Source organism: Triticum urartu, chromosome 1A (assembly GCF_056163025.1).
Source record: "Triticum urartu cultivar PI428250 chromosome 1A, HENAU_Tu73, whole genome shotgun sequence".
NCBI classification, from domain to species: Eukaryota; Viridiplantae; Streptophyta; class Magnoliopsida; order Poales; family Poaceae; genus Triticum; species Triticum urartu.
In genome coordinates, this window is record NC_141873.1 from 71706009 (window position 1) to 71718321 (window position 12313).

At 43.9% G+C, this 12313-nt stretch overlaps 2 protein-coding genes across 2 annotated transcripts; both read left to right on the forward strand.

Annotated features, from left to right (window-relative positions):
* Positions 1 to 2066: 2066 nt before the first annotated feature.
* On the forward strand, positions 2067 to 3463 carry LOC125507199 (peroxidase 5). The gene is made up of 2 exons (XM_048671879.2): positions 2067 to 2467; positions 2564 to 3463. Exons 1-2 carry the CDS (start codon positions 2228 to 2230, stop codon positions 3347 to 3349), a joined length of 1026 nt encoding a protein of 341 aa, XP_048527836.1. The 5' UTR covers positions 2067 to 2227; the 3' UTR covers positions 3350 to 3463.
* Positions 3464 to 10616: 7153 nt separating this feature from the next.
* Positions 10617 to 12094, forward strand: LOC125507299 (peroxidase 5). The gene is made up of 2 exons (XM_048671942.2): positions 10617 to 10996; positions 11125 to 12094. Exons 1-2 carry the CDS (start codon positions 10757 to 10759, stop codon positions 11908 to 11910), a joined length of 1026 nt encoding a protein of 341 aa, XP_048527899.1. The 5' UTR covers positions 10617 to 10756; the 3' UTR covers positions 11911 to 12094.
* Positions 12095 to 12313: the final 219 nt, after the last annotated feature.

Sequence of the window (12313 nt, forward strand, 5' to 3'; positions counted from 1 at the left end):
TCTTAATGGAAGAGAAGTCAGAACCCCAGGTGTAAATCCATTTGTCCATGCTATCGCTCACTTGAATGTCCGAGTAATGTTTTGTAACTTAACTCCAACATTTGTTGGTATGCTTGTGAAGAAAGAGGAGTGTGAAAAAAAAATCCAAAGTGTCCGGCATACCATTTCATTGTCAAGATGGTCTTGCAAGAGAAAGAAAACAGCTCAGGGAATTTCTGCTTAATAGGACCAAAGCCCCAAATTGTCTTCCCAAAATGAAATGGTATTGCCTTGTCCAATAATTCCTTTTGTGCAACTTTTGTATTGTGGCAATAGTTTGAGGATGTTTTTCCACCAGAAAGATCCCATAGGTCTAGTAGTGATTTCTTGCAACTTTGCAAGAAGCGGTGTAGGGTTTTAGCTGTAAGGTTTTTCTCATAAAAAAGGTTAGTTGGGCTGGGCATTTGTTTTCATAAACAAAGCCGGACAATAAGATGGAACGGAACTCCTGCTTCAGCCACAATATATTATCCTTCTAAAAAAACTGCAGTGTATAGTCACCGAGTTCTCTTTGGTGTTCTAAAATGACAAAATGCTATTTTATGAAAAAACAATCAGAAACATCCTGACCCCAACTCCTTGTGCTTATTGGGGATTCAAATGCACCAATAGTTCATTAACTCAAATTGATTGCATGCTTTAGGCCAACAACTCAGGAAATGATTGATTTTGTGCATGAAGTCGTTAATTTGATCAAATAAGGCCCAAACCGACCCGGAAGGGAAAAAAAATCGGCCACATGGCTGCCACATCAGCATTCCTAGATCGCTGGTTGAGTTGCTATTTTTACAGGGATCTATTTGCAAAATCATCAGTTTTCTCTCACAAACCATGCAAAGGAAAAAAACAATTAAAAGATATTGCTTTGGGTAGCAATCAAACACAAGTGCTTGGGCGTTCGCAGGGTCTAGCAAACCAATAGAACAATAACAAGTTCGTGTACGTTGGTGGCGTCTTGTCGTATTTGTGTTGTTCTTTGGATCAACTTGTATGTAGATTTTCTCAACACCTTATATCGTTCGGCTGTGTTGCTTTATACTCTAGTGATCTAAACGTTCTTATATTTTTTTTACGGAGGGAGTAGTATATAAATCGGGCCGTAAAACTCTTTCATGGACAAGGATTTGGTTAAAAGTTGACCCTGGTTTAACAGTGTTGTTAATTTTGCTGTAGGGTGATGTACATAATTCTTGGCAATATGCAATCACGTTGGTGCATCCGGCAACAACGAATTAGCAAAGTGTAAACCGCTTATGGCTACTTTTAGCTGCAGCCTCTGGAGAATAGTAGATGCATCTATCAATACTAATTTTTTTGCGAGAAATCTATCAATACTAATGATATGATACAGTAACGATATCTTCGCATGCCTGAAAGAGTAGAAGGTAAACGAAAACGAAAGCAAGTCTTAAAGCATTGCATACAGATCATACAAACCCACACGACTCTGGCCAAGTCCTACGTACATCGCAGAGACTCTGTCCATGGTTTATCTCATAATCTGACTCATCTGCCTAAGATTTCCACAAGTAACCTTCACACATCCCTTTTCTGTTAGCTGTTAATACGACTGTTTCGCAAATGATTGTGTTGCAAATGCAAAATTTGGTCAGATATATAGTGACACAGGCGTAATGTCGGCCACCATATACTTATATTTTGCACATTGTATATTGATCAATCGATATCCCTTCCTCGCTGTGGAGTACGGACAATGGGAAGAGAAGACGTTGATTTGCTCCACCATGCATGATTCGTGCATCATACACCGTCTATTGCTGCCTCGAGATGTGTGGAGCTTGTCGTGATGCATGCATGCGTGGACTAGGGGCAGGGTTTCCGCTGCATGAGTACGTATCACACGCTTACGAAAAGGCCCGATTTAATTATTTCTGTTAGGTGAAAAGAAGCAAAGTTATTAAAGCCATGCAGCGACGATCTGGTCTTGTTGACACGGTACACAACACGCGGTGCCATTTTTTCCCAACTGCTACAATGTGCGTGCATATATAAACACCAGACCGTATACTCATTTGGCCATCGACTCATTTCCACATCAACCAATTCCATCACGCAATTCCGATCAGTCTCTTAAGCTTAATTAGCTTTCCAGGGCTACAGGCGATCGAACTCAACGTAGCTAGCGAGCACCTGCCATAAAAAACCGGCCATTAGTGAACCTTTGTCCATGAGGTTATCGCCATGGATGGTGTTCGCGTGGGCAGCGGCGGTGCTGCTCGCCTTGGCCGCCTCGTCGGCAGTGGCGGACGCGTCGCCGTCGTCTAAGTCTTTGGAGGTCGGGTTCTACAAGCACACATGCCCGCAGGCCGAGGACATCGTGCGTGACGCCGTCCGCCGCGCCATTGGTCGGAACCCCGGCCTGGCCGCCGGCCTCATCCGCATGCACTTCCACGACTGCTTCGTCAGGGTAAGCTACCACGCCAAAAATGCTACTGCAGTACAGCACTAATCCAATTAACCTCTCATCTAACCGTTGGTTCCTTTATTTTGACGATACGTGTAGGGCTGCGATGCATCGGTGCTAATCAACTCGACGCCAGGGAACACGGCGGAGAGGGACTCGGTGGCGAACAACCCCAGCCTACGTGGCTTTGAGATCATCGACGAGGCCAAGGCCGCACTGGAGGCGTCCTGCCCGCGCACTGTCTCCTGCGCCGACGTGCTCGCTTTCGCCGCGCGTGACGGGGCCTACCTCGCTGGCGGCATCGAGTACGGCGTCCCCGCGGGCCGCCGCGACGGCCGTGTGTCCATCGCCGATGAGGTGCTTGTTAACAACGTACCATTCCCTACCGATGGGGTCGATGAACTAGTGGCCAGCTTCAAACGCAAGGGGCTCTCCGCCGACGATATGGTCACGCTCTCAGGCGCGCACACCATCGGCCGCTCCCACTGCTCCTCCTTCACGCAGCGGATCCACAACTTCTCCGGCGAGGTCGGCGAGACCGACCCCTCCATCGACAGGTCTTACACGGAGGAGCTCAGGCAGCAGTGCCCGCCGTCCACAGACAACATGAGCGACCGCACCACGGTGCCGCTGGACCCGGTGACACCGGGTGAGTTCAACAACCAGTACTTCAAGAACGTACTGGCGCGCAAGGTGCCGCTCATCTCGGACCAGACGCTGCTTACGAGCCCCTGGACCGCTGGCATCGTTGCGTTCCACGCCGCCGTGGAGAGGGTGTGGCAGGCCAAGTTTGCTGCGGCCATGGTCAAGATGGGCAACATCGAGGTACTCACCGGCGATGAAGGGGAGATCAGGGAGAAGTGCTTCGTCGTCAACCACCAGTAGACCATCACCGGCAAAAAATGTTGGTGCTTAGTGTATGCCAAAAATGTTGGCAGTTAATGTTGGTGCTTCAATATCTTGTAATTTAAGTTTGCGAAGTGATTTTTTTGTTCTTAATTCTTAGTGTATGCCAAAAACATGAGTGTATAATTAAGAAGAAAAAAATGTGCATGGATAAAAAAATGTTGTTTTTCTAAAGATGAAAAGAATTCTAGAGTTCTTTCTTTTGCACTAGCGAGCAATATTGGAGAACATCATAAGAAAAAAATAGTTGTCTAGTTAGAAACCCTAGGCTTTTCTTGATAGAAGCACATGTAAATTTATTCATACTCGGAACCATTACAAGCTCACTACTTTGGGAACCAAGAAATTACAAAGTACTCCCTCCATCCCTAAACATAAGACCATTTTGACACTACATAATGTCAAAATGGTCTTACATTTTAAGACGAAGGGGGTAACTCCTATAACTAAGAATTACAATTAAATCTCTTGAAGTCATCTTCTTCATAGTATCAACCTTTGCAAGACGAAAAACTGTCAAGACTTCAGAAAATAACTACAGTCGGGCTAGAGCAGCGATATGGCCACTCGTTCACCGGCAGAAACTTGATTACTAATGAAGATTGCCTATAAGATACTTGGGCCAGGGACGATCACCTATAAGATACGGATGAAGATTGCCTATAAGATACTTGGGCAAGGGATGATCCCCTGTAACATACTTGGGCCAGGGACATCTTCTTTGTCGTCAACCACTACTAGTCCATCACCATAATTTCGACTAGTCAATGTGTACGTGTAATGCACGTTAATTTGGAAGTATATTAAGTGCATGCGGATATTAAGTAAAATATTATTTACGTGTTATTATATGATTAACACTATATTTGACATGGAATTAACTACACATTAAATGTGTTGAGCGCTCGATATTGAAACAGTCTAGGTCGTTGGATTGACATGATTTGATGGCCGAAATTATTTGAATATGCCCCTTTGGGTCTTTTTATATTGGTATAGATACATAGTTGATTGACGTGAGCCATTTGATGGCAGACTAGCAGTTAATGTTGGTGCTTCAATATATTGTAATTTAATTTCACAAAAAACCTGTAATTTAGTTTCATGAAGTGTTTTTTCGTTGTTCTTACTTCCTAGTGTATGCCTAAAACATGAGTGTATAATTAAGAACAACACAATGTGCATGGATAAAAATGTGTTGCTTTTCTAAATCTGAAAAGAATTTTATAGTTCTTCCATTTGTGCGAGCGAGCAATATTAACTGGAGAACATCATAAGAAAAAAAAATTAGTCATCTAGTTGGAAACCCTAGTTTTTTCTTGATAGAAACACGTGTAAATTTGTTCATACTTGGAACCACTACATGCTCACTACTTTGGGAACCAAAAAATTACAAAGTACTCCCTCCGTCCCAAAATGTATAGTGTCAAAATGGTCTTACATTTTAAGACGGAGGGAGTAACTCCCATAACTAAGAATTAAAATTAAATCTCTTGAACTCATCTTGTTCGTAATATCAACCTTTACAAGACGAAAAACTGTCAAGACTTCAGAAAATAACTACAGTTGGACTGGAGCAGCCATATTACCACTTGTTCACTTGCACAAACTCGATTACTGATAAAGGTTTTTAAAGCTCCTTGAGTCGCCTGTTAAACAAATACGAGAAGCAATGAGCGATGAACTACTTGGGCCAGGGACGATCCCCTAGAAGTGAGACTATCGAACGACTAAGTCTTCGCCATAATGCAAAGGAAAGATTCCAACTCCACAAAGAAACAAACCAACAAAAGCAACATCACACAAAACCTCATCAGGTCTGAATAATTGGTTCCACGAACATACCTCCTTGGATCCATGACACCATCACAGAGGAATATGAGTAATTTTATTTGCAAAACATCATGACCACCATAAGTGTTGATGAAGATTGCAAATTAGTTAAAGATCTGAGTGCCCCCCCACCTCTCATTGCTAAGATGGCAACCGGAGCAAGGGGACAAAAAGTTTCTCCTCCACCGGTGTCAATTCCTTGCAATCACATTTTGGAAACGTTGGTTGTTTTTTAGCAAGTTTGGAAATGCTAGTTGGGCCTGAAATTTGAAGGTGTGTATGCCAAAGAGGGAGTAGAAAATTTGATTATAGAATGCTTACAAAAATAATAAATAAGCATATATATGGCACAAAAGTGTTGTGCAAGGCAAGTAGAAATATGTCATTCTTAGAGGATGAATCAATGTACTTCCTATGTTAGTGGTAAAAAATCTAAAACTTTAACTGCATGCAAACTTATATGGTTTACTATATTATACTCCCTCCGCCCCGAATTACTTGTCTTACATTTGTCTACATACGGATGTATCTAAACACGGGCCAGAGTTAGATACATCTGTATATAGACAAATTTAAGTCAAGTAATTTAGGATGGAAGTAATAATATGGAACAAGGGAGTACTCTGTCAACACCGGTTTGATAGAAGCAATGTCACATCCCTTCTAGTCTTGCCTTAGTTCTCGTCAATTATGTGCAATCCTTGTAACATCGATGTTGTTGCACACTACATCCATATCTAATGCTCTCTTCAAAGGATAAGCGTGGTATACCCTCCAATAGGCCAGTTGGCCGTAGCAGTGGCGGCGGCTTCCTCATCCGCCTTCTTGTCAGCGGAAGCTCTCTTGGTATCGGTGGACATGATGATGACGAAGGAGACACGGAAGTAGTGAATGAAGATGATCGGTAGCGAGCAGTCGCATAGGGGATGCTCCTTAAAACCCTAATCACCCTTGTCCCGTACAGGGTCTGCAGAGGCGGAGTTTCGGAGGCCTGCTCTCTCATTAACAATGTACGCGGTGGGTGGGATGGGATCACCAACGGCAGCAGCAGCAAAGGAACAACAGAGGGCGTGGAGGCATATGCGGTTTGTTGTGGCGGCTAGGGTTGGCATATGCCTCATATATATGCAAGCGCAACCATGTGGAGAGACGTGGGCTGAACCCACGTCTGGGTCGGTAACAACCCACAATCGGACGTCCCAGATCGTGGCCCCGTCTGTCAAAGACTCTCCGTTCCTGGCTGGCAAAAATAAGCGCATAGGTGTGAACTCGGCTCGGCTCATTCCTGCAACGCGCGGCGTGGCGAGGCGGGCGGTGGAGGAGGAGTGCGCGGGAACCACTTCTCTTCTCAAGACGCAATAACATGGGGAAGAGAATCCCTTATAAGGAGGTCCAACTCCTCTCCAACTATCCAACTAGCAATGTGGGACTAATCTTCCCACCACACCATTGCCATAAAACCCACATGGGCCCTTGAAGATTTTCAGAAATTGTTAGATCGACCCCAGGCCCACCCTAATATTTCAACAGTATCTAGAGGTGGTTTCATTAAAAAATTCAGCATGCCCCCCCCACCCCCCCACACACACACCCGGCTCTCAATTGTTGGTTCCATCCCCGAGTGTAGACCCTCATAAATATGTATGTCACCAAAAATATCCACAGGTAGTTGCATCTGTGTTTCATGTTGTGGTTTGACCCACTCCATTTTTTTTTGTGAAAAGTGATTTACGAGATATATGAAACATGAATCTATATTGATGGATGAAAATATATAATCATTTTTGTCTTGTGGAACAAAGAGAGAAGTATATGTAAATACCATTTTCATAATATTCATTTATGTCATGTTTTTTGTGTAGGGCACACATGATCAGACATCCGGATCCAGGTCCCACTGCCCTTGCTTTTTGTTATTCCATACCACGGGAGTATGGATTGAAGTAATCACTAATCCAGGAAAGATGGCTTTTTTTCTATGAAATCTTAAAAGGTTGTTAACATGTGAATCTCCAGCAAATTTGGCACTTAAAATGGTATTCATGGAAAAACAGAGGAAGGAATTCGCTAGCTTTTGCCTCCACACCAAAATCTTGGTAAATTCACGCCTTAGAACAACCTTTCAACTTTGTCCGGAATTATGCATTTAGGATATTTTAATACGGACTACACGTGAAGTAAAATGAGTAAACAAACGCACTAAAACACGTCTATATACATCCAATTCAGAAGAAAAAAAAACATCTTACAATTTGGAACCAAGGGGTAGTACATTTTGTACCATCTTGGAGGCTACTCTAGCTACGGCCTAGAAGGTAACTTATATAATCAAGACTCCAGTTGATTTAATCAATTATTGGAGCAGGGAAAGAATTTGACGTGGTAAAAAGTCGACATGTTTCACGGTGTTGTTAATTGTGGGCAGATAAATTAGCAAGCTAAGACGCGTATGTGTGTGTACTGTGTACTCTTCTACCTGATGCCACCTTTGGAGAATACTAGTGCATTTATACAATATATATCCAGCCACCTAATCGATCAATCAATGCAGCTACAGGGGAGATGATGTTATGAGTTTTGACTAATGTGCATTCAAGCTCAAGGATAAACTAAAACGAAAGAGATCCACTCATAAACAACTCATGTCGCTAACAAAGAAGGGCAAAACTTCTAGAAGAAAAACATAACGATTCCTGTTGATCATCCAAACTAGCACGACTTTGCCTCGGGCAGCCAGCGTGGTTAATAAGACTTCTAGAAGAATTAGTCTCAAAAGCTTTTCTGTTTTGCTGAAGAAGTCTGCACAGGTAACATGCATTCCTACATCCCTTTACTTTTGGTTGTTAACAACTATGTTGGGTACCATTAAGAAGATAGTGACACACATGAATATTCCCAAAAAATATTGTATATAATTGTATGTCGGTGGAGATGCGCCGGCGATAAAGATTATTAGATTTGCATATACACACACGTACCTTCCTGAGAATGTATAACCCGGAGCAAAGACATTTTCTTCGAAACTGGAGTTGTTCTCGTCACCTGGATTGATTAGTTTACTAAACCGTCGGTCACACTTCTAAAACTCGTAGAGCAATAAAGTACATTTCTTATCCTCACCTGATACTAAAGTTGTACTAGAGCTGTGATAATTAATTTGGAGCGCAGGAGCAGAGAGAGTAACATTTCTTTTTCTTTTTTTCATACGATCCAGAAAGGATCGCGTTCCACTACCAAATTCATATATAACATATAACCTAAACTGCAGATTCCTAGTTACCACTGCATGCAGTTTGGCTGTTTAATAACATGCTTGGTTAGCGAAAATACCAAAGGTAACATGGTTTCACACACACCAATGTGAATAGTAAAAATACTGTAAAAAATCTGTAATTTTGTGGTATCAAACTTGATGATCATCCTACTCACGTGTGAAGCTTTGTGAAGGAATAACCATGGTGTTCTTAATAAAGGGAAAAAAATACAATTTAGACATTACTATTCATTCAAATAATGTGTTTTTGATCGCATCAATTCTAACTTTTTTTTTACCAAAATACCATAGATATCATTTCTCTATGAAACTTCACATGTGAGTATATGGTCGTTCAAGTTTGATACCCTAAAGTTTTTTAAAAAAAGTTTTCTAGTAATTTTCTTGATTTTATTGATCTAGCTGGTGCGCATGGAACCATGTTCCAAAAATTCCTGTTCGCTTAGATTAGTTGCTATATGAGTAAGCAAGAGTAGTTTTTTTAGATGAGCAAGAGTAGTTTTTGCTGCGGTTAGAAGTTAGGTGGATCAGTTCGTGGAAGCATATATTACAGCCACACGACGGCGGTCTAGTAATTGTTGTTGACCCGGTATAACACGCGGCGGCGCCATCATTTTTCCCAACTGCTACACAGTGACTAAATTTGCTTAAGCATTGCACAAGTGACCTTTATTCGAGAATGTCGCACAAGTAACCTTCACACAATGACACAATCGGTTACGCTAGTCATTGCATTGCGGATGCAAATTTTTAGGAACATTAAGCAGATGGTGACAGTTCTGGCACGTTGTCGACGACCAAGTATTTATGTTTCAGATGGAGACGCGCTGTCAGAGAGACATGATACTCTACCTTTTTTTTGTACGTAAAGCTTCACGGTACAAGGTATACTTCGCACTGACCGAGAGTACGTATAGACATTTTCTTTGTCCTCGAGACTGTTTGTTATACAAAGAATTGTCTGAAATCTCTTGAACCTCAGTTATGCTTACATACATCGACAAACAATTTGCATTCCCTTCTCTCTTTTGGTATTTTGTCGTCCAACACGATGTGTTGCATTGCATGCCGTCCGATCGATCATTGCGTTAGTTAACATCGTCTTATGCAACACGGTTCATGAGCTGTCAGAAGAGTGACGTGTGTTGCACCTAATTAAGGCGCCCTGTCGCGCTACAAGCACATCCATGTTCTTTTGAAGACAAAAATTAGAGGAGGACATTTTTATTCTTGGCGAAGATAATTACAGACACTTCTTGTACCACAGTTCAAGATAAGGAGCAAACGTAATATCAAGTTATTGGAAGATTTATGAAACATGTGTTCTACTTGAGATATGTGGAGCTTGTCGTAACAAATAGATGTACGGAGAAACATCAGTTAGTATGTGTGCGATGGATGCAGCACCGTAAGAGCTATTTGTAAGTTCGCTGAATTGCAATTAGGGTAAATTAATTTTGTGTGAGAAGAAAGTATTGGACGAGACGAAACTCTAAAGGCCGAACCAGGAACAAGGCGGAGGCGGAGTCGGAGACGATGCAGCTCGCTGCGGCATTTCAAGCGGATGCGAAGGGCTTTTAATATTTGATTCCCACTCGGATTAGGCAGTGCCCTGGCCCAAGGCTCCAACAACGCTGCGAGCGGAGCCGAATACTGGAGGACGAACGGTATATCCAAAAATTCGACTTACCTAAAGAAAGCAGGCGACTTATCAATAAATAGTCGATCTCATAATCACAAGATTTGTTACCCTTCATTTCAATTTACAAGTCCTGCACGTATATCTAGATTGCCAATTTTATCACCCTAATATAAATTATATAACACAAAAATTATAAACGTTCGAAAATAGAACACCTAAAGTTTATATTGGTATATTTTTGTAATATATGACTTGTATTAGGTTGGTCAAATTGATGACCTAGGAGTATGTGCACGTCCTGTGAACTGAGAGAGAGAGGGAGTACTCCAGTTCCTTGACGAGTAAGCGAGTTTACTTTAGCTGCTGTTAGGTGGATGTAAGCCACCCTTAGCGACGATCTGGTCTTCAAGTTGACTCCGTAGTCGGGTATATATAACGCCCGGAGCCACTTTTTTCCCAACTGCTACACGGTGAATGCGTCGCCTCCGTTGAGTGAAGCTATATAAACACCAGTTCACCCAGCCATCAACGCATCACCACAGCAATCTCTAGCTTGTTACGAATTTGGGGAGCAAGAGCAACCTGCAGCCCACGAAACTAATCCACAATTAGTTGCTTCGATAGTAAGCTTCCAGTCATGAGGTTCCCCACTTTAGTGTTTGCGTGGGCTGCGGCGGTGCTGCTCGCCGTGGCCGCCTTCTCGGCGGTGGCAGATGCGTCGCCTCCGCCGTCGAAGTTTCTGAAGGTTGGGTTCTATGAGCACACGTGCCCACAGGCCGAGTACATCGTGCGCGACGCCGTCCGCCGCGCCTTGGCCCGCAACCCAGGCCTTGCCGGTGGCATCATCCGCATGCATTTTCACGATTGTTTTGTCAGGGTAAGCAATGACCATCATGCACCCATGCACCCCTACTCCATTCACGGTTCATGCAACCTTGTCAGTGCAACGTTTACATTCAGGTACCTGATCTGACCATTGATGTTTGTGTTGTTCTACATGTGTAGGGTTGTGATGGCTCGCTGCTGATCAACTCAACGCCCGGGAACTCGGCGGAGAAGGATTCGCAGGCGAACAACCCAAGCATGCGTGGTTTTGAGGTCATCGACGAGGCCAAGGCAGCCCTAGAGGCGAGCTGCCCACGCACCGTCTCCTGCGCCGACGTGCTCGCCTTCGCCGCGCGCGACGGGGCCAACCTTGCCGGCGGCATCAACTACCGTGTGCCGTCTGGTCGCCGTGACGGCCGCGTGTCTATCGCCGACGAGGTGCTCAACAACAACGTGCCATTCCCGACCGACGAGGTCGCGGAGCTCGTGGCCAGCTTCAAGCGCAAGGGGCTCTCCGCAGACGACATGGTCACGCTCTCGGGCGCACATACCATCGGTAGATCCCACTGCTCCTCCTTCACTCAACGCATCCACAACTTCTCGGGCGAAGTCGGCCGGACCGACCCGTCCATCGACAGGTTCTACGCGGCAGAGCTGAAGCATCAATGCCCTCCATCGACGGACAACCCTAGCGACCCCACAACTGTGCCGCTGGACCCCGTCACGCCGGGGGAGTTTGACAACCAGTACTTCAAGAACGTACTGGCACGCAAGGTGCCGCTCACCTCCGACCAGACACTACTCACCAGCCCCCGGACCGCCGGTATCGTCGCGTTCCACGCCGCCGTGGAGAAGGCATGGCAGGCCAAGTTCGCTGCCGCCATGGTCAAGATGGGCAACGTGGAGGTTCTCACCGGTGAAGAGGGGGAGATCAGGGAGAAGTGCTTTGTCGTCAACCACCACTAGGCAATCATTCCAAAGTCATTCAAAGCATATCTATTTATTTTGTGTGTCCGTCGATCGCAGATCATACTATTAGTTGTCAGTGTATGTAATTTGACTTTTCAAAGTAATTTCTTTGTTAGTTGTTTGTGTATGTCAAAAAGAGTTTTTCTTCCATCAGTCAATGTAAAGATGATGTTATGAGTTTTGACTAATGTGCATGCAAGCTCAAGGACAAACTAAAACGAAAAGAGATCCACTCATAAACAATTCACGTCGCTACAAACAAGGGCAGGACTTCTAGAAGAAAAACGTAAACAATTTGTGTAGATCATCCAAACTAGCACGACTTTGACCCCGGGCATCCAGCGCGATTAAAAAGATCGTGTAAAGAATTAGTTTCAAAAGCATTTCTGTTTTGTTGAAG

Bases quoted from the DNA above. Each gene is read 5' to 3' on its own strand.
- LOC125507199 (XM_048671879.2), top strand. From the start codon at position 2,228: ATGAGGTTATCGCCATGGATGGTGTTCGCGTGGGCAGCGGCGGTGCTG. The intron at 2,468-2,563 runs GTAAGCTACCAC...CGATACGTGTAG, and splicing joins TCCACGACTGCTTCGTCAGG to GGCTGCGATGCATCGGTGCT.
- LOC125507299 (XM_048671942.2), top strand. From the start codon at position 10,757: ATGAGGTTCCCCACTTTAGTGTTTGCGTGGGCTGCGGCGGTGCTGCTC. The intron at 10,997-11,124 runs GTAAGCAATGAC...CTACATGTGTAG, and splicing joins TTCACGATTGTTTTGTCAGG to GGTTGTGATGGCTCGCTGCT.